This window comes from Esox lucius, chromosome 13 (assembly GCF_011004845.1).
Source record: "Esox lucius isolate fEsoLuc1 chromosome 13, fEsoLuc1.pri, whole genome shotgun sequence".
Classification (NCBI taxonomy): domain Eukaryota; kingdom Metazoa; phylum Chordata; class Actinopteri; order Esociformes; family Esocidae; genus Esox; species Esox lucius.
In genome coordinates this window covers 36,750,805-36,773,886 of record NC_047581.1, presented here as the reverse complement: position 1 = coordinate 36,773,886, position 23,082 = coordinate 36,750,805, and the positions used below count along the sequence as shown (strand labels likewise).

General features: G+C 40.8%; 1 protein-coding gene across 3 annotated transcripts in view; it reads right to left on the bottom strand.

The window, feature by feature from the left end:
• med27 (mediator complex subunit 27) overlaps positions 1 to 23,082 on the bottom strand; it is a 51,076-nt gene that overhangs the window by 15,292 nt on the left and 12,702 nt on the right. For 2 of the 3 annotated variants that reach the window (XR_002197719.2, XM_010877156.4), the window contains exons 3-4: positions 13,352 to 13,482; positions 2,983 to 3,076 (exon numbers count right to left, since the gene is read on the bottom strand). Coding sequence is in view for 1 of the 3 variants with exons in the window: in XM_010877156.4 (XP_010875458.1) it covers positions 2,983 to 3,076; positions 13,352 to 13,482 (225 nt within the window). In the remaining 2 variants the exon portion in view is untranslated. The remainder of the gene's footprint in view (positions 1 to 2,982; positions 3,077 to 13,351; positions 13,483 to 23,082) is intronic. The other variant, XR_004576728.1, reaches the window with a different exon arrangement.

The following is a 23,082-nucleotide window of genomic DNA, read 5'->3' as shown; positions in this document are numbered from 1 at the left end:
TGACAAAACGCAGTAGCCAACTAGATGCGACTTAGGTACAAGCTGATGAACAGATCAATGTTGTGTGAACGGGGGAACACAGACGACCCACGAGTAAATGGCAGGTTTAGGGCACAGACTGCAGTGGAAAGGGTGTGACAGCGATGGAGGGGCGTGGCCCACGGAGGGGTGTGGCCCGTGGACACATCACAGTCTAATTATGGCTGATTAATAGCTACAGTCTAATTATGGCTGATTAACAGCTACAGTCTAATTATGGCTGAGGGACCCCTCATTAGCCTTCCACTGCCACTGTAGGGGATCACACGCCCAGGTCCTTTAACTTCACCCCAATTTACACAGTATCCCTTTCACTGCTGACACTGTTCACCAGCCAGTCTTTGGATCATCCGCCCCGCGCCAACAACGTCTCCAGAAATGTCAGGCATGTATCATTAGTAGCAGATGTAATCAGCCAGTCGCGTCTCTCTGGCCGCCCCCTTCAGCGGGTCAACTCCTCCATCGGTTAAAAAACCAAAACAATGTACCGGTTATGGCGAGCGCGGGGTATCCTGAACGCAGTTCTCTATGCTCACAAATACAAATACTGAGATTTCACTGCCGGGAGTCAGCGTGCATAAAGGAGAAGGCACCAGGAGTGCTGTTGGTCCTGGCAAGCTCTGTGGTGACGATGGCGGTGAGGTAATGAAGCCTGGGTGCAGTATGGAAGGCAGGGCTGGGTCTGGTCGGCCTGCCAGCCTGCCAACTGGGCCATCTGTGAGCCAGTGCCCTGTGAGTGTGAACCAGAAGCTCAGCTGGTGGGGCCGGAGTGTGTGTAATCTTCCTGCCTCCCCCCCGTTCAGCCTCCCCCCCCCCCCGTTCTCGTCATGCGTGCCGGGACGCCAAAGTTCTGACAACCCGGCGGTCATCATTATAACGGTAACCTCATGATTACATGGCAACACTGGAAAGAGAGAAATACCAAACATCCCTCAAGACGGACACCTTGACCCGGAGAAGCATCTGGTCAGGAGTAAGTGGACCCTGCCTCTGAAATGGTGTTAGCGTTCTTTATATGGCAACCCTGCGTCTCAGGAACTGGTTTGAAAAATGCGATTATGTTTACTGTCAACATATGAGAAGGGGGCTGCCAGCACCTCAACCCGGACAGTAGGGGTAGTTATGAGAGCATTCACGGTTAAATGGGGCAGATATTTGCTGGGTCGTTGTGGTCGGGGACGGTGAGGGGGCAGAAACACACCCGACCTGGACTCCCATGGTCGCAAGTTAGATTCCATCAAGAGACTTTCTGGTTTAGTCTGCCGTTTTCTGTATTGTAACCTTCAACTTCATCATAACCCTGACCCTAACCATAACCAAACCTTAATCCTAACACCAGCGTAATTCGTAGCAAGGACTTTTTCATTTTGAATCGATTATGTTAAGGACCACCATAACAGCGAATCATCAAGGAGCAACGTAATAGTGAGTTGTTCAGGAGTAAAGACACTTGCAATAGCACTGGTGATATGTTGAAACTGAATGCAATAGCACTGGTGATATGTTGAAACTGAATGCAATAGCACTGGTGATATGTTGAAACTGAATGCAATAGCACTGGTGATATGTTGAAACTGAATGCAATAGCACTGGTGATATGTTGAAACTGAATGCAATAGCACTGGTGATATGTTGAAACTGAATGCAATAGCACTGGTGATATGTTGAAACTGAATGCAATAGCACTGGTGATATGTTGAAACTGAATGCAATAGCACTGGTGATATGTTGAAACTGAATGCAATAGCACTGGTGATATGTTGAAACTGAATGCAATAGCACTGGTGATATGTTGAAACTGAATGCAATAGCACTGGTGATATGTTGAAACTGAATGCAATAGCACTGGTGATATGTTGAAACTGAATGCAATAGCACTGGTGATATGTTGAAACTGAATGCAATAGCACTGGTGATATGTTGAAACTGAATGCAATAGCACTGGTGATATGTTGAAACTGAATGTAATAGCACTGGTGATATGTTGAAACTGAATGCAATAGCACTGGTGATATGTTGAAACTGAATGTAATAGCACTGGTGATATGTTGAAACTGAACGCAACCGCTGTGTAGGAGCTTAATTCCTGCGACGCAGGTTGTTTTTGTGGTACGGGACTGAAGAGTAGCACTGTAGCTCAGCTGTACATATAGAGCTGTAAAGCACAGCTCTAACATATCCTGGGGGAACCGTGTCAATTATTACAGCTGGTATGAATATTTAACACAACAAGCCTTTTTGAATCCTTGAGCACTTCATTAAAATAAAACTCAGAGCAAAGCAGGGATGGCGAAGAAACTGTTAAAGGCTGGAGGTCTAAAGCGTTCTACCCGAGACACCTTTGAACAGCACACCCGGTGAACGGTACACATTCCTCTGCAGTCTAAATGACAATTATTGGTAAAATATCTGGACATGTCATGGTCAGAGAATGCGCACAGAATGGCACATTGGTGTTTTCTTTGGCCGTCATTCATGGACAGAAAGGAACCTTTGGGGTCCTCCCTTATATTCAGTAAGCAGCTGTTAAAACAGCATATGACATGGCCAGAATTAAGAATTGCAAGTAAATGTCATTTGAGTGGCATTGTAAAACATGCAAAAAATGCCTTTAAAACAGATTCTCTATGACCCAATCTGAAGGATTCCAGGAATCTAGCTTTAAAACTGTACAATTCCCTCTTGGCCCCATGAAAAATGTGTAGGATTTCTAGAAATCGGAAATGTTTGTGTCAGGGAGCACATCGTTGACCCCCCAAACCCACTGACTTTTGCTGGATATTGCTGACATCATGCGAATGTCCCCATGGTCAGCATGTTCAGCTCAGTATATTTATACTGGGAGTAGCCCTCCAAACTTCAATAACTGCTCAGATATTGAATGTATGCAAAGCATATGGACCAGAGACCCGTTGGATTCCCAGTGGCGAGGAGGAATCTTACCAGAAGAACTGCCGACGTTCCGTTGGGCCGGAAGAGTTCGATTGACATGTCAGGAAACATTCTGCCAATCCTCGAAATCACATCATCCACATACCTGGAGGAGATAGTCATCGGTTAATCATCTGAACATAAAAGATAAACACAGTGTTTAGACCATATCAATCCTAGGACGGAATCCTAGGAGGGCAGACGAGTTACATTTTTGTGAGATGTTTAATACCACTATTTAACAATCCGAAATATGACAACTAGGGCTGCATAATAAATTGTGTTTACATTGAAATCACAAAACATTCTCCTGCAATATTTATATCACAAGAGCATCCAATATTTTGAAACCTCACTACCATAGGTAATCAGTTTTTACAGACTATTTATGCTTTTCTTCCTCCCATGGCTGCGGCCCCCAACCAAGCCACGCCTTGTCACTTAAGGAGTGCAGTTCTTCTTCCTCACTATTAACTTGACTATAAATGTGCATGCAGACCTGTAAAATACAGTGTTTAAATGTGTAAATGTGCATGCAGACCTGTAAAATACAGTGTTTAAATGTGTAAATGTGCATGCAGACCTGTAAAATACAGTGTTTAAATGTGTAAATGTGCATGCAGACCTGTAAAATACAGTGTTTAAATGTGTAAATGTGCATGCAGTCCTGTAAGATAGACTGTTTAAAACAAGAACAATGCTCCTTGCCAATCATTCTGATTCCAAAAGTTCACTCAAGTGTTCGGGTCTTGCCGAAAAGAATGAAAAATATATATTTTGCACATATAATGTACGCGACACACAACTGGGAAGATAATGAATTAATCACTACCATATCTTGACTACTAGGAGATTTTCTCCTTTTAGAAGGTCTCCAACATCGTCCTCCAAGCCAGTGATTTGAACAGCCTATAGTGGCGGCTGCAGCTTTCACTGACAGACACAGACCAACAGACAGACAGCCCGAACGACATGGCTAAGAGGGACAGCCACTGAGCTTACAAATCCATTGGGCTGGCCTCCATACTTCCTAAACATCAATCCACCCGCACTCCTAAACCTTGGCCACAGGGACCCTGTTAACTGTCAGCGCTGTCAGGAATCACTTTTAACCCGGACTGCAAGGCCACAAGGGCCATGCATACTAATGTGGATATAATGAGAATCGTGTTAGCCATTAGCCACTGACAGAGCTAAGGATGTCATGCAAAACAGACATAAAACGAAAATCCTATGTTAAGAGTGAGTTTAAAAGTCATATGAAAGTCAACAGACAGACAAGCTTGAAATTATCATTTTTGGACTACTGAGGGCAGAAGTTTACTGGCGGTTTATTTTTCCAAACACAAGTAAATCTCCCACTGTACACACAAACAAACTTTGTAAGGGGTTCTCAAACTTTTCAAACCCACAATCCCATTTAGACATCTGAAAATTGTGAAACCCACTACATGAAAAAGTTACACTTCCTTTTTGCCAGACCGCGTAAGCAGAGCCAGCCAAGAAGAGTTAACATCTCTTAATGAGTGAGTGACTGACCTACTGACTATCCCTTGTTAAATAGCGCAGTGGTTAGAGAAGCGGCCAGGCGAACTATAGGTCCCAAGTTCATATCTCCTCGCAGGCGAAGCGAAGTACGCATTATGAATTATTCCGTATAGACGAAAATTTTTCCGGCTTAAACCTCCAGTGACAACATAATAGTAAGCCTGAACTAAGACAGTTTACGGTAATTTTGCGACTGTTTCTGGTGGATTTTCAAAGTACCCATCCGATCATCCGTTTTAGGTCAGGATAGACAAACACATTTCCAGGCTACAACATACAGTAGTTACGTTATAGTGAGCCTAAATCTGTATACGGTTATATTGCGACTGTTTCTGGCATCTTTCATCTTCGAATCTCAAGAGGGCAATACTTTCTATTGCGGTCCGGAGGTTACCTGGTGTCTTGTTCACATGTTACATAATGTAAAAAAGTACACCTTGAAAGTTTTTTTATTTGTGAGCAAACTTTCCTTACACAGAAAAGTTAGTACACCCCTATATTGAGCACCAGATAAAATGTAGAATCTGAATCATTAGCGTAATATCAAAGGGTCCAACCTTCCATAAAGTTTAGAAAAATGGTCCGGTCTTAACTATATGCGAGTTGGTACATGAGGTACATGAGGTCAGGAAGGAAAGACTAACAAAATCCTGCCTTTGAACAGACAAACCTAATACCAACCATACAGATTGGAGGAGGCAGCATTAGAGTTAGGGGCTTCTTTGCTCCCACAGGGCCTGGCCAACTTTCCAACATTAAGTCAACCATGGATTCCATATTATTTCAGATTTATTTAGGGGAATGTGAGGTAACCTGTCTACAGCTGAAGTTGAAACGAAAATGGATCTTGCTACTAGAGAATGGCTCAAAGAAGAAATGGTTGGTAATAAAATGGCAGAGTCAACGTGAAGCGAGACGCGAATGCAAAAATGCGCTCATTGCTCAGAGACATGGCCAAGGTCAAGAAGCTAAAACATGACCACCACTGAATAAGATTTGAAATGTACTGTATAGATAGGGCTAAGAAATACCTGAAGACAGATTTTTCAAATGTTTTATGGACAGATGAAATGAGTGAGTCTTGATGAATCCATGGCTGGATCACTAATGGACACACGGCACCACTTCAGTCAGGTGCCAGCCAGGTGGAGGAGGGGTACTGGTATGGGCTGCTATTATTTAGGATGAGGCAGTTGGACCTTTTCAGGTTGAAGATGGACTAAAACTCATCTCCCAAATCTACTGCCAGTTTCTGGAAGATACTTTCTTCAAGCAGTGGTACAGGAAGAAGACCTCAGCATTCAAGAAGGCCATGATCTTCATGCAGGACAATGCTCCATCACTTGCATCCAAGTACTCCACTGCTTGGCTAGTCAGCAAGGGCCACAAAGACGCCCGAATAATGACCTGGCCCCCTTCCTCTCCTGACTTAAAACCTATTGAGAATTTGTGGGCCCTTCTCAAACGTGAGATTTACAGTCAGGGAAGACAATACACCTCTTTGAACAGCATTTGGGAGGCTGTGGTTGCTGCTTCAGCGAAAGTTGATCGTGAACAAATCAAGAAACTGACAGACTCCATGGATGGAAGGCTCATGGCAGTTATTGAAAAGAAGGGTGGTTATATTGGTAACTGAATATTTTTGGAAGGACAAACATTTGAATTGTCATTTTGTGTTACTTATTAATATTAGAGGGAGTTTTTATTTTGGGGGTGTGTAATTGTATTTGTGGTTAAGTTTTACACTTTTGGGGGGAGTATTTTTATTGGGGGGGTGTAATTGTCTTAGTGGTTGTGTTTTGCACTATTGGGGGGAGTATTTTTATTGGGGGGGTATAATTATATTTATGGTTGTGTTTTGCTCGCCTGGGCCATCGTAGTAAAGGGATGTACATGGAAAATAAAAATAAAAAAGTAATATACAGTAAAGGTAAGTACATGGAACACAATATAGGTACTGTAATATACAGTAGAGGAATGTACTTGGAACATAATATAAACACAGCAGATACTGTAATAAACAGTAGAGGGATGTACATGAAACAAAATATAGATACTGTAATATACAGTAGAGGGATGTACATGTGCAAGATATGGATAATGAGTAAGCATGGTTATTTAGATTACAAAGGAATAGCCACCAGGATATCTGGGTCTACAAATCATTAAGGCTTTTTTCTATCAACCTTGTAATTTAAATGCAAAGTTAATGAATGCTCTAAGGAAATATAGACATGAGGGAGGTTCCGTTACAGTTTAAGAACCCCTTGTAAAGAGTGTCTTGAATTTTAATGCCGGAGATTAGCATTTGAAGCATCTGAGCAGGTGAAAACCTTTTTCTGTCCAAAATGTATTTAAAAAGTGAGCCGCAAGTACCAAGACAAAGCAGATGTAGCAGCTTTTTGTGACGTGTAATGATTACCAATACAAAAACACCTAACACCAACAATGCAGGGTGCTTGGAGATGGGGGCACATCATTTATTTCACGACCGGTGCATTTGACAAGTGGTGGTCAGATATTCCTGTGCTTGTGACTGCATGGCTCGCTGAGATGAATACTGATAATTCAGTGCTGTCTGATACGCCGTTCAGTCTAATCAGGGATCACTGATGACTAAAATGTTCATCCCCCTTAACTATACTATGTCGCAATGCAGCAGTGGAAACAGGATGCAGTGGACCAGACCATCCTGAGCATGCCATTCATTAGGCCTACATTCGCTACGTCAATCATTTGCAATTGTTTTAGCGTAATGGATCAGAAATATGCTAAAAAAAGATTAGCTGGAATTAAAAATAAATGGGCAGTGTGCAACCGAGCCTGGTGAATGCGAAGAACTACATGGATGCGATCACACCAGTTACAGTGTGACGTCCCCTTTAGAACTAATGTGAACGATTTCTACATGCGATGGGGACATGCTCCTCCTGTTTAGCGTTAGCGGCTGTCAAGCTAATGACAGGGCCAGACCTACAAAAGCAGCCCTGCGGGTTAGGGGAAGGCGGTCGGCTCCTAACAGACCAGCTCAGCCGCTACGCCGATAGGAATAAGCGTGCTAAACTGACGACACCCCCCAGAATGGGAGCACCGAGGACATAGGCCAGTACTTCCTATCAAAGTGACCTTACAGGGCTCAGTTCCCTGGTGACTTTGCATAAGCACAGGCAATAATACCATCCTAGTTTTCCAAAGAATTCATTCATTCTGTTCAAATTCGGCTTTAATGACCAGGTTATCTTTGCTTTTAACAACAGAGAGCACAATACCTCGCATTCGGACACCGCATCCCTGGACATCTCTGGGAGATGCTTAAATAACCTACATGTGTCAACCACTGAGGACAATAATATATTTCCGACCGGGGGTGTTAGCTAGCTAAGGAAGGTTGACTTATGCATGACAGGAGTCAGTGAATATGCGCCAGTTTAGCTGATTACATTCAGCATGAACCCATTTATAGGATTAATCTACGCAGATGCATGAAAGTGATCTGCCTAATTGACAGTGTTCTGACCATCAATCAGACCAATATAATTGGGCGCCTTTGCTTCTGTCATAACTGTATGGGAAACCTGTTTTTCTTTCTTTGATTTTATTATCGAGACACTGCAGCAGTTTCCTAGCATAAGGCCTTCTAGTTAGCAGGCTGCCGTCTTTTATCAGGCCAACCATGTGTGTTAATCTCTTTAGCAACCATTCTTAGATCGACTCCGGCGTGCCAGTCTTTCTGCGGGTTTGCCTATCTAAGGGCTGGTTAAAGAATAGGTAAAAGAAGAGAATAAAACTAGGTAGACTTACCTTGGCATGCATAGTAATTTCCACAGCATTTGAATTTTCACCGGCATGTTTGAGCCTAAGGATTGCTGCCATCTGTTGCGTGAAAATCAAGTGATATGCAAGCATACTGCACAGAAACTTGACACAGTTCTGACACAATTGTCTTCAAACTCCGGGGAGCTCTATCGAAAACGTGGCACAAACTACCTCAGAAGGTAGCTCATTTAGAAGAGTCTGGCACTTGCAATGCCAGAGATTGTGGGTTTGATTCCCATGGAGGACCATGTCGGAAATGTGGGCTCTGGGTCAGTGTTGCCAGGTAAAGCAAACATTTCCAGAACAACGATGGCTCAAAACCAGCCCAAAATGCCTGAGAACTAGACAAAATACATAAACTAAATAATGAATACACTGGCTTACAGTTGCATGTGTCAAAAATGTAGGTGGAGAAGGAGCCGGTCGCAGGAGTTTGAGGAAATTTGTTTTATTACTCAAGTTCAAACACTACTATAAAATCGAGGGTGCCGTTATTGTTTCTGTTATATTACTACCAGAAAAATAATGCCTTTTATTTTTAGTTGAGAGAAACCAAATCGTTAAGAGAAACAAAATGATAGTTTACTCCTCCCTCCCCACCTGAGCCCCTCCTTAAGTCCTCGGTACCAAACGTATAGTCAAAACAGCAAAGTCTAGAGCCAACATTAGCATACATCACCTGTGTAGCCCTGGTACCGGGGGAAAGCACCAGGGGAAATGCGGCAGTTACATGCCACTGACCATAATTGCACTGCAAACGTTCTGGGACAATTCTATACATACAGTAAAGAAAGATGCATGGCAAAAACATTTGGGTGGATGCAAAAAAAAAAAAGTTAAAAGCCACCGCGCACGAAGGTTGTGCTGCATAATTCATGCACAGGCTGCTCCTTTTAGAAACGGCAAATTCATCAGGACAATGACGTTTGACAGAGGAGCCGATGGTTGGCTTCACCTTGCTCTGCTCTTCACCCACTCTCTTCCTGTGCTGTAAGGAGACAGAGTTCCCAAAAGCCCCATGTCACACAGGCACATCGCAGGAAACCAGCCAGTGAGATGCTGCTCCGGGAACATTCAAACTGACAGCTGGGCCTTCACTGCATCCCACTATTGATAGTTACTTGTACATCCAGAGTGCAGAAACTTTATTGAGCGACAGCGGCCTTACCTCCCATGCCAATAAACAGATGGGAAATACAGGGGGGAAATGTCACCCAAATCCAGTGAATCTGACATTTTGTAAGGATCTCTATTTTGTTGACAAGGGTGAAGGTGAACAGAAGGTGCACTTCACACACTCTGCAAACCTCAACCAGTAGATTGAAGGGGCACAATAACTTGCATTGTAATAACAATATGAAACCACATGCTTGTATTTACCAAAGGGCACATTGACAAAAAAAAGCATAGAATGTCACTCTGATCAAAGACTACCCATAAAAGCCCAACACACAATAGATTTGTGCTTTTCTAGCTGCTCCACCAGCTGGGTTCCACTCTTCTCTCTCTCCTTCAACCACTCTTTCATCTTCCATTGGGGATGTCATTCCCGAAGTCTATCCTTCCAGACCTCCTGCATGCCCTTCACCTACTCTCATCACTCTCCTATCAAAGCAAGAGGTCTACAGACCCAAGAGGTCAAAGATAACAAAACAAGACAATGCACCATTTCATTACAGTGATGTCATCAACTGAGACTATGCCTTTGAAACTAAGAGATCATTAGGGCTGGGTATCATTTAAATTTCATCGTTTCCGATTTTGCTTATCAAAACCGGTTCTTATCGAATCCCAATTCCAATTCCATAATTCTTGGGAGAGAAGAAATAGAATGTATTTCAAGAAGGAACATTTGCCTAACTTTTATTCTTCGCACATTTAGGCTATAATCAGTCAACGGTGACAGGATTCAGAAAGGTTACTATAAAATGCCAGGAAGAAATAAAAATGTCTTATAAGGAATGACCAATAGTGTGATAAGTTGGCTTTCTAGTTTTAAAGAAAGAAATTACCAGCAAGCTGGGTAGATGACATTAATTTACCCACAGACCAGTTGGTAGGTAATATATAATAATTACGATAAATATTATAGTAAACTAGCTGGCTTGGTGTCCATGTATGTAAGGACAGTATGCTGAGTTAGCTTGCCACCAGTCAGTACACTCCATGTTGGCTAGCTCGCTGTGGTTGCTATGGATGTCAAAGTGATACGTTAATGTGCTACATTTAAGGATTAATACTCAAATATATGTCAATGTCATTGACATAACTCCAATATCAAAAATAATAAGGAATGAACATCTAATAATAATATAGAGGAACATAAGACAGCCCTACTGCGTTTTGCGTACCTGAGCGTGAGAAGTTGCTACTGTTAGCAGTATCTGGGACGTTATTTTGGCCTGAAGTGAGCGTTCGCTGCGGTCAACCATGGTCCAGGATGTAAACAGTAGTGTCTCTTCTCAGTTCTCACATGCTTTGTTGACGTACTTTGTGAAATTACGTGACATTAGGTCCGCCGTCCGTGTAGCAGGTGCTGGCAGATAAGTGCAACTTTTATGGACTGTAAAATACACGACTGAAAATCTGACGTAAAAGAACCGACGCAGAATCGAAATGCACGCGTTGACACCCAACACTAGAGATCATTCATATTTCAGGAATATCATTCCCAACCATCCAGAATATGGGTAAGTACCAGGGGTGGGATATGAGAATTTCATGGCACGATTATCCTGGCCAAAATTATTCCAATTTACGATTTTATACCGATTAAAGAGGGGCTTTTGCGGGGAACTCCCAAGAGACAGAGAGGCTGTCAGCCCAATAACAATTCCCCATTACATAACTTCTGTCCTTGAGCATTAAAAAATCCATTGAAGTAAAATAACATGGGTCTTTATTGCATTAATCAACATGTAAATATCTAAATGTATATGGTTGCCCGCTAGCAGAGCCATTCAGCTTCATTGACAATACATTGCAGAGGATGTTTAGTGGCATAGTTGCCCACGACGTGAGATGAGATGCGCTCCACTCGTAAAATAAAACGTGTAGTCAGGAACACTTTGGTGACCCGCAAGAGCTTTTTCAAGTCACTCATCTGAGGATGAAGTGTGAAAATAGATGTAATTTCTTACCAGTAGTGATCTGTTGGTGCACGCACTTGCATGCACATTTTAGGTGCCTCATTAGCTAACAATAGGCCTATTTGATGAGTCGATTCTTCGTAATAACTTCATCATTCATTATAAAAGCTCCCTGTTATGTTGTACGCATCATGTATTGTGGAGATAACACACAGTCTGTGTTATTCTGGCCTGCGCAAATGATATTCTATTTGTCTTCTCATGTCACTGTCAATAGTAGGAAAGTGTTAACAATTAAAATATAAACAAAATTATAAGAACATCGACAGATATGTACAATCATTTAAATCATTTTCTACAATTTGCAGTTTGTTTGCTTGCATCTCATAACTGCATACCTTTTAAATAAATATTACAGTTTTGTTTGAGCTCAGCATTGTTTCAGCTGGTTATTTTCCATGGTAATGGATTGGACAAGTATTGGCACAAGCAGGAAGTGGAGACATGATCCGGAGCTTTGTCTGTAGACTGCAAAGTGTGGCGGTCAGACTAGAACTGTTGCAAAGGAATTGGAAAGCATTAGCTTATTCATTATAAGATCCTCAATCGCAATGAATAGTCTAAAACACTGTTGACTTTATGCGTGTGAGGTGATGAAAAAATACAGAAGCACGGTCACTCTTGAGGGAAGTTCATTTTAATTACTAGCCCACTTTTAGACACCCCCACACATGCCTTTATAGCCCTACACATAGCCCTACAAATGCCAGGTCATTTGAAAAACAAGCAGTATTATTCAACAAATAAATGAAAGTGCCCAAATTAGTGGGAGAGAGATGCATTTATAATACACAGACTCTCTTCGCTCCTCATTTTAAAACAGGGATGCCTTTGAGAAAATACTAAACTTAGATCCTGAGAAATGTGGAGCGAAGAAATGTGAGAGTAGCAAAGGTATAATACAAAATGCATGTGCCAGAAAGGGTAAAACAATTTAGTGAGCTAATGCAGCATTTTTTTCTATCAGACATATCTATCTGATAGTCTAATTATCAGACAAAATTAAGATCTGATTATCCCTCATCTCTGGCATATTTTGGATTGGATATGGCCGACTTCGGATCCTGGTTGGATTAGGTATTGATTTTACAACAAATCGGACAGATATTTTGGGTGTCGGATAAAAAAATGTCACAGAGGCAGTTTGGCTGGGATTTACATTTCGTGATCTGACGAAGACCTCGTCCATGAGGACACTTTCATGACTGACAGTGAAGCACATTCAAGTTGTTCTCTGTCTTTCATTCTTGTGCTTCCTCCGGGCTGAGAATGATTATAGGGCTGATGGAAATAATGGGCCTTTTCATCATTTAAGATAGCATTCTTGCAATGGAAAGTTTTTTTTGTTAAATCTATACAATACAAACTCATGACATTTAAGAACTGCAATTCAATTGTTATTGTTTGGACAATATTCTTCTATTCTCTTACCCTGCTTTCTTTAGTTTCTGCTGATTTTCTTCCATTAAATAAATCTTGTTCTTGTGCATTTAAAAAAGCAATTACAATAAAAGAAGAGTTTTCTTGCATTAATAAAAGAACATGTAAATCTCTACCTTTATATGGCTGCCAGCTAGCAGAGCCATCTGGCTTCATTGACCATACATTGCAGAGGATGTTTAGTGGCGTGGTACAACTTGAGATGAGATGTGCTCCACTTGTAAAATGAAACAAATAGTCAGGGACATTTCAGTGACTGGCAGAGCTTTTTCAAGTTACTCGTGTGAGGATTATCCTGATAAACGATTAATCCCGATTATGGAATTTCTCCACAATATCATAATTCATGGAGTATTTTCCATGTTGATTAGTACTGACATTGTCTATTGTCCCTTCCTTAGTGAGTACCTAGAAGATGTGTTACTCACTGTGGTGGCAAAACCAGGGTACTCGGCTGAACTTTGGGTCTTCTCTTGGCAGATGCCCCCATTTGGTTAGCTGAGCGTTTGAGTGACTGCTGGTTAAGAAGACTGGATGCCAAGCCAGCATGATACTGCAACTAAATGAGAAGAGAAAAAGATTAATTAAAATAAAAGATATGCCAGAACATTCAACTTTCTACTATTGTGAAATAAAATAGGTCTATAGACTTCTCATAGGCACTTTTCAGCCATTATGCTACCGGTCACCATGTTCTATGACTTTATTTAGCCTTTTAAATGTCTTATAGGCCATTCAATACTCTCATGCAATTTTGTGACTGTTTACTGCAATTGTACAGGGTAGGCTATACGATTTAATTGGGTATGGGGTTAAGTAAAAAAATTAAATTAAAATACAGGCACTGACACAACACTTTAAAAAGTACAACCGGGGGTGTTCGTTTTCAATGCGCTGCACTTTTACTACTATGGAATAAATCCCACATATAACATGTGTATGTAAGCACTACAAGCACCAACTTAAATATCTGTATATTATTTACGATTAGGAATACTTTTTTCAGACCAAGTAGAGCCATCTCTCTGTAAGGGTTTTCTCAGTGCCAGCATGTCCAATGACAACGTGGGAGAGAATCTTAATACTACATTGACTGGGTATGAAAGGCAGAGGTGATTTAACTTAAAACCAGAAGCCCAGATAGGAAGAGGTCCATTTCAGGGTTGTTTTTGGAATGACAAGGCCTGATACAGATGTGTCAGAGTCTGCCCTGTTTGTGCCCTGAGTGTGCAATGCATTGTATGGCAAAAACAAGTCTTGCTAGTATTATTAGAGGTACAGGTGCATGCTCGAACATCTGAAAGGGACTTTGCCACATGACAACATGGGTACAATTGCAGGAAAATAAATAGAAAATATCCTGCTTTTTATCTGCCGCTAAGGAGAAGCCCTCGAAGATCTCAGTTCATAGCGGTGGAAACGTAACCTTGAGTAAACAGACACTCGACAAGTTGAAGCGCTTACTATTAGAAACATGGTGTACTATAATTTGTACTTTGTTCTAGCCGCGACTAGCCCACACAAAATCTGAAGACTCACAGAAAAACATTATTGGCAGAGAGTACAGGAAACATAAGACAAGTGTGAGTCATTATGAAGTTTAATTGAGACGTTGTAGCCGACCAGTTTCCCAAAGCTAAATCCCAAGCCTAACAACAATCTGCTCACTTAAAAGGAGAAATATTTGGTTTAGTAGCCCAACTAAATCCTCTACTCCTTCCCACTCTGACTCCCCCTCTCCTCCTGTCGTTCATTTGGGAGCGATGCATGGCAAGTAAAGCAACTCTCACTTTGATGTGGAAGCGGCAGAAGCCTGTCAGCAGCTCGACTCCCCGACTGATGAAATGGCGTGAAACAGATGGAAACCAAGCAGAACACACAGGTGTTTCAATCAGAATCAGTCCAATGGCTGGTGTTCAATGTGACCAACAATCTCTCTATTTCAAAGCCAAAATGTAACTGCAAATGACACCAGGATTTATAAATCAGGGTGTGAACAAGTCAAATAACAGCAAATCGGTACTGGTAAGAAAATGGTAAGTATAAATATATATGTACAGTACTATGAAAAAGTATTAGGCGCCTGAAAGTCAAACTAAAGTCATTTCTTTTGGAGTGCATGGTAAGTTTATTTGTTAAATGTTTACAGTGCTACAGTGAGGGGGGGAAGTATTTGATCCCCTGCTGATTTTGTACGTTTGCCACCTGACAAAGAAATGATCAGTCTAATTTTAATGGTATATTTATTTGAACAGTGAGAGACAGAATAATAAAAAAAGACTAACAGAAAAACGCATGTCAAAATGGTTATAAATTGTATATAGGTGAAGTTGAAGTTGTCCTGTCCCCTTAGCAGAAAAACACTCCCAAAGCATAATGTTTCCACCTCGATGTTTGATGGTGTGGATGGTGTTCTTGGGGTCATAGGAAGCATTCCTCCGCCTCCAAACACGGCGAGTTGAATTGATTCCAAAGAGCTCGATTTTGGTCTCATCTGACCACAACATTTTCAGCCAGTTCTCCTCTGAATCATTCAGATGTTCATTAGTAAACTTCAGACGGGCCTGTACATGTGCTTTCTTGAGCAGGGGGACCTTGCGGGCGCTGCAGGATTTCAGTCCTTCACGGAGTAGTGTGTTACCAATTGTTTTCTTGGTGACTATGGTCCCAGCTGCCTTGAGATCATTGACAAGATCCTCCCATGTAGTTCTGGGCTGATTCCTCACCGTTCTCATGATCATTGTAACTCCACGAGGTTAGATCTTACATGGAGCCCCAACTGTTGGCAGATTGACAGTTCTTTTGAGTTTCTTCCATTTGCAAATAATCTCACCGTCTGTTGTCACCTTCTCACCAAGCTGCTTGGCGATGGTCTTGTAGCCCATTCCAGCCTTGTGTAGGTCTACAATCTTGTCCCTGTCATCCTTGGACAGCTCTTTGGTCTTGGCCATGGTGGAGAGTTTGGAATCTGATTGATTGACTTGCTTCTGTGGAAATGTGTCTTTTATACAGGTAACAAGCTGAGATTAGGAGCACTCCCTTTAAGAGTGTGCTCCTAATCTCAGCTCATTACCTGTATAAAATACACCTGGGAGCCAGAAATCTTCCTGATTGAGAGGGGATAAAATACTTATTTCACTCATTAAAATGCAAATCAATTTATAACATTTTTGACATGCGTTTTTCTGTTAGTCTTTTTTCATTATTCTGTCTCTCACTGTTCAAATAAATATACCATTAAAATTAGTCTGATAATTTCTTTGTCAGTGGGCAAACGTACAGAATCAGCAGAGGATCAAATATTTATTTCCCTCACTGTATCTTATAAATGACTATTGTAACCGGAAACTGCAGATTTATTATGTAGTACTGTATCTACATAGGCGTACAGAGGCCCATTATCAGCAACCATCACTCCTGTGTTCCAATGGGATGTTGTGTGTGCTAATACAAGTTCATCATTTTAAAAGGCTATGTGATCATTAGAAAACCCTTTTGCAATTATGTTAGCACAGCTGAAAAAACGTATGCTGATTAAAGAAGCAATAAAGCAGTCCTTCTTTGGACTAGTTGAGTATCTTAAGCATCCGCAATTGTGGCTCCAATTACAGGCTAAAAATTACCAGAAACTTCTGAAACTAGTCAGTGTATTCTTGTTCTGAAAAATGAAGGCTATTCCATGTGAGAAATGTCCAAGAAACTGAAGATCTCGTAAACCGTGTACCACTCCCTTTCAAAGAACAGCCCATACTGTTCACACAGGTCCTCAACTGGAAGCTTCATTAAATAGTTCCTGCAAAACACCAGTCTCAACGTCAACAGTGAAGAGGCCAGGATGCTGGCGTTCTAGGCAGAGTCGCAAAGAAATCCATCTCTCAGACTAGCGAATGAAAAGATTAAAATGGGCAAAAGAACACAGACACTGGACAGAGGAGGAACTCTGCCTAAAAGGCTGCAGTGCAAACAGGTGGCAGGTCTCATCTGGACAGAATTCACTAGCTATCCTCTAGTACATCACCTCTCTTCTTTGGGGATTCATCACAGGGCTCATACATAGACGAGCACTTACAATAGGGCTAACAGAATCCCGCAGCTCATTAATTGCTATTAAAATATTCCTCCTCTTAAACTAATTAGCCAACATGTGCAGCTACGGAGCACCGTTCACTAGGCAAGAGGCAGTGCTCCCCTGGCTTAATTTGGCTGACCAAAGCAGCTGTGCTAACAGGGAATTATTTTAATTGACCGAGCCTCCTCTTTGAGACTAATGAGGCTAGTTTGTTAGGCCTGGATCCATGGTACCCAGCCCAAACTGAATGCTAAACACAGCAAATCCAATGGACAGAAATATATATAAAAGCTGTAGAGGAGACTGTTGCCTCAGCCCATTTGTCCAATGGTGTTAGTAGCTACATAACTACAGTAAAAGTCAAGTACCGCAGGTCTGTCATGAAGCAACGGTCTGGGTGAGTTAACACATAGCATCAGTCTCTGTGGCTTGGCTAAGTCCTACATTCTCAGGTCTTTCCATTCAAAGGGAAGATTTGGCCCATTAGGTTGTTAGTAAATTGAAAAAGGAGGGGGGTGGACTCTTTGTTCCGGTTTTGACCCAAAACCTAATTATGAACAATTATGTCCAATAATACAAGACTTAGGTTCTGGGTTTACATAGATTAGGCTGATCTAGATCCCACCACATTGCCAGATGAATAGTCATAAATCAATTATAATCTGATCGCACTGTGATGCCATGATGTGGGTCAAAAGCTTCCCTCCACTTAAACAGACATAGGTTTTAAACAACTCTTCAAAAATAAAGAGGCATGACTGTACTTCAATTTCAAAATGTTATTTTTACTTCAGGGCTTTTTGGTGAACATTTATTTTTACAAGTAGCACATGATCTAAGTTGACAAATTTAGGGCACGCACAAAGCAGAGTAAAACAAAAATATATTAAATATTAAATTCCAGTATTCTGGATTATTCCTAAATTAAAAATCAAGGTCAAACAACAGAATATTTAAATGCTTAGTAGATGAACACAGGTGCATTGATTAGCCACTCTGTGTGGAGACGTGGATATGCAGAACCAGTTAGCGCACACGCACACATTCAAGGGTATTTGTTTATTTTAACTTTTGTTCCACATTGTAGAATAACATTCAAGACACTTTTTTGGTTAATACACGATTCCATATGCATCGTCATAGTTTTAATGTGTTCGCAATTATTCTACAACTTGGAAACCCTTCAAATGAGTAGGTGCGCCCCAAATTTTGACTGGTACTATATGCACACAGGTGTAGATATACATAAATATTTTAGTGTATTGTGTGTGTGTGTGTGTGTGTGTGTGTGTGTATATAAATAAATGAAATACACTCTACATTTACAGCACCGACCGTTCTTCCCTGTTTTCAGTCAAGTTCCAAAGCGTGTGGGAGAGCGGAAGCAGCAGGGGCTGTGTGAATACAACCTGTCATTATCTCCATTGAGCTCCAACATGAGCTGTAGTCCCCTGCTACCCATTCCATTCAATTAGAGCCAGCTGTCTCCCCAACCTCCACAACCCTCCCCAGCCAGCATAATCACACCAAAAGGCCGAGGGTTTTACCACAGGACCTGTGGAAGCACCAAAGTAAGCCTGAATAAACCATTTAATTCACATTTCAGATCGGAAAAAAGCTCAATGAAACGTAAAACAAAAACAAAGACCGACGAGGGACTCATAGAGGGGCAATTGATGACCGTGACTGTAAAACAGTAGTTACATGGAGCCTGATTTAAAATTTGCCATTACTTTTCTTTATCACAGGGAAGACACCTGTCCCTACAGGAATCTACCTAGACCTGTTTTGCAATTTTTTTAAATGTTTTTTTATTTTGCATAGCAATATGTTATGATTTTGTCACAAATGCACTGACGAGGCAGGTTTGTTGGCATGTTGCTTTATTGAACCACATTACACATTAAATGCGCAGTGTTTGGTGCTACGCACAACAGCAATGGGTCCGTTTTTTGATAATGTGGAAATTGCACATTCACTGGCTTCATGTGGAAAATCTAGCATAATATGCAAGGATTGGCTGTTTTTTCAAAGAATTCCACTTCGGCAGAATTATGTAATTCAGGAGGTACTGAGTAGAAGGAAATAAGATGAACTTTGATACTGAATTATGACAGTTGGACCAAATTTGGAATTATGACAGATGAACATATATTTAGAATTTCCTGAACTAGGACTTTTCCAAAGGCAGCAAAGAGGAAGCAGTGAATGAGAGGGGATGTAGAAGACAACAGGCACAAAGAGAGATGGGGTGACATGGGGTTAATTAGTCTTTAAAGAGAGAAAACAGAAACGTAATATTAGGCACAAGGATCGAACAATGTAGACAGTCGTCTGAGCTGTCAAATTCCTCCTCTTCCCAATGCTTTATTGATGTGTATATCACAACCTTACCCTCTCTCTTAATTAAACTAGACTTGGAATATTCCATGACAAGTGTTGTTGACAATTGCCTAGATTCAATGAAGAGTGAGATGGAAAGAAGCCTTGTAAATATTAGTGGTGTGCATGACAAATACTTTCACTATCAATAATTCCTCAGCTTTGGCCGTCAAATAGTTGACCCAACCCACTCAAAAAGAGAGGTATTAAATAAGTACTGTGATATGTTATGCAATCAATTCAATGTTTTATTTAAAAATGTAGTTAACCTCAATAACATTTTAGAATAAACTATTTGGCTAGATATAGCTACTTTTAAATCGGGTGATATTCAGATTCAGAAAAGCCCTAATAGCAGCAAATAACCTAATGTACAGGCCTGTCAAGTGGTTAGTATTTTATAACAAGTGATTCATTTAAAATTATTGTTACAACATTTTCTATTAATTACAATCGCAAACGTTGTCAAGACAGAGTCACGTTGCAGTCTGCATTAAATCAAACAGATATACCGATACGTTCCAGTTCCACAGAATAATAAAATAACCTGGGAAGGAAGCTTAATAGGAATAAATTATATACAATTAACAAAAACCAAACAATATTTGGTGAGCGCATGCAAGATCTTAATACAAAAATAAAGAATCATTAGGCAATGTGCATATCATTATGGTTTCACTAGCCGTGACATTTTTGTAACTTTCGAAAAATAGATTCACTTATTTTCGAAAATTAAAAACTATTTGTTCTCACCTCTACTAAATATTCATAGACTGTCTGGATTTTAAAAGGGACTACTCTAACAAAGTGTATTTGCAAGATGTCAAATGTCCTATATCAATTCACCCTTCACAACTTGTGTGTTACAAAATTAAATGTGCCTCACATTGCAAATGAGGCTGTCAATGTTATGTTCACCATATGTAACACCTTCATAGACCTCCATAGAAAAACTAATGCTGGAAAAGATACATTCTCTGCTCTGTTACGCCTCTTCACCCGTTCCTCTAAAAAATCTCTCTTCAATCCTTCCTCCTCAATGACCAGGATAATAAATAATCACATTTTTGAGGCTACTGGAATTGTTTATTTTACCAGCGAACAAACCAAGTAATTTGGGTGAACAGCCTTGGACAGCAACGGAACTACAGATGTTAACCGTGCAGGAAGAGAACTCAATCTGACCATTTTTTGGTTAATGGACAGATGCTCTACTGGTACCTGCCACCAATCTCCTCTGTCCACAGCAGACTTTCATTGAAAATACACATGAAAAAATATTAGAATTCTGCCACACATCCATTAAATCAGGTTTTGTTTGGCTGAAAGACAAAAATCTGGGATGATAAATGTTTTATCAATAAAAGGTTTTGCACGAACAAGTATTATTATTAAAAAAAATTTACTTGGCACCCCTGTAGACCTCACTGCTAAATATCACTCAGTTGGACAGGGCAGGTGTTATTTCATACAAGCAAACTGTGCACGTTCTATCTCCACGCTAACTGTCCTTGATTACCTCAAACTTTTTCAAAAGTAGATACAGGCAGAACAGGGAAAAGGTGAGGAACATTTCTTTAGAAATCCCCACCATCCACCAACCCCGACCCTCATACACATTGCACTGCAAAGTCTTAGTTCATTATCAAAATCACTGTAATTAGATTTTGTATTATATTTTGACTCATTATGATGCCACATGACTGTATTCAAAGAAGGTAAGTGTTTCAATTCAGTTACACTTTAAAAATCAGCTACAGTGCTGGAACCTGCGTCTCATAAATCAGGGTTGTGGGAAACACAAATGAGATCGCACATATTCCTCACAGGAAACTAATTTGGGTTTAAATAAGTTTCTACTGGCTGTGATTGAACAAGGAGATGAAGCTGTGTGACAGTGCAACCACGTTTTAATAAGAGCGTATGACCGCAGCCGGAATTACTAAACATTTTCCATATATATATATATAATCTCATTAATAAAAAACTGAACTGAAACTTCTTACTTAGGGCAACCTCCAATTTACACCACAGATATAAGCACTTAGTTCTCAGAAACAACATGGTCGCACAAATTGGCATGGCAACAGCTGAAGGCATAGGCTAATACAACTGAGAAAGTGTGTGAAAAACTATGAAATATTCTAATAGTCGGGTTGCTTATAGACCATGATGGGCTGAAAATGATCATGCCCATGGAGTTCAACAAAACATGTAGGTTAGTTGCAGTAAAACACACTGCAAAGAATAAAAAAAAATCTAAGATGAAAAGGTCCTTCTGAAAGCATCAGACATGAGCAGTTACAGACGAATGTGTGGTATTCAGAAAACAAATATTTGGAATCTGTTATCAGAGGTCCCCTGCAGTCCTGAACTTTTTAATGAGGAATTACCAAGAGAAAGCAAACAGAGGCAACTGTTCTCCAAGCATTACAGTCCCCTTGTCTGAGAACTAATAAGGGATCCAAGCTGGCAAAGTTCGAACATCAAACATCTTTTCTCTGAGCAGCATATTTTCAAAAGGTCGCTGCTTCTTAAAAGTTGATTTCCCCGCCCCTCACAGTCCAGACCTTCCAAACTGACCAGCCTATTAGTCGTGCCTGTCACAGCAATCTACAGACTTGTGCTCCATCATTACAGATCGGGCAGAGCCGAGGCGTTTTGAGGACAGCTTCCTGCACTCTGATGCTAACATGGGTGAGGGACCCTGTCAGTCGTCGGCTCTGACAGCCTCGTTCAACAGATTACTGAGACATAAAACCTGCTGGTGCAAAATCCGGACTGTACAGAGAAATAAATCCTCAGTACTTGTTTTGACCTCAGTGTTTTCTGATTGGGCTACTTTAATAGAGATACTGATATTACCAATGACATTGCTATGGAAACGATGTTCACGTGGCCAATACACATGGCTTTTCACACCCAATAAGTGCGGTTGTTCACAAGCCACATGAGTAAGTTTCATGTTACATTGAATTGTAATGCATAAAAGTGACTAGTGAGTTAAATGTCAGCACAGCATTCGGCAAAAGAAACATAAGGAACCGTCTCTGATTAAAGTTAATGCAATCTAAGTGTAACAAGGGATCCCTTTTCTGAAGGGTTGGACTAATTGTTACTCCTTAATCTTTGAACTCATTAGCGGCCTGAGTTTGCATACACTGGCCACTTGCTTTTAAGTGGGAAAAGTATGACTGCCGCTGGCAAAGTGACCTTGCGGAAGCAGACAGGGCTGGATGGGTTGAGGGGAAATTCAGCAATGCAGTCTTCAGGATACAGTTTTGCCCTCTACATCTGTGGCCTCGTCACATCTATACACTAAAGCTAGATAAAACTGGATGAACAATGAGAGGCATTTTAACTCCTTCAATTGTACCCAGGTAGGAGATACTCTTTGGTAAGTGGTGTTGGAGGACAACTGAATAAAAAATAAAATACTTGAATAAATGTGGTTGGGTTATTTACTTTAACTTTTTTTGACCAAAGCAATTGGCTCTTCACAAGTATCAAAAGATGATCATCTAAAAATGAAAATAAGGACAGCAAACAATCTGAGCTCTACATACTCAGACTTCCTTCACGTAGTTTCATTCACCACCACAGGAGTGATAATGATCAATTCTTGTTAAAAAACGTCTTTGGGGAGGATCAGGCGTGTGTATGAAGTAATTGGCAGGATTAACCCAAAAAAAGAATGGAGATCATTCA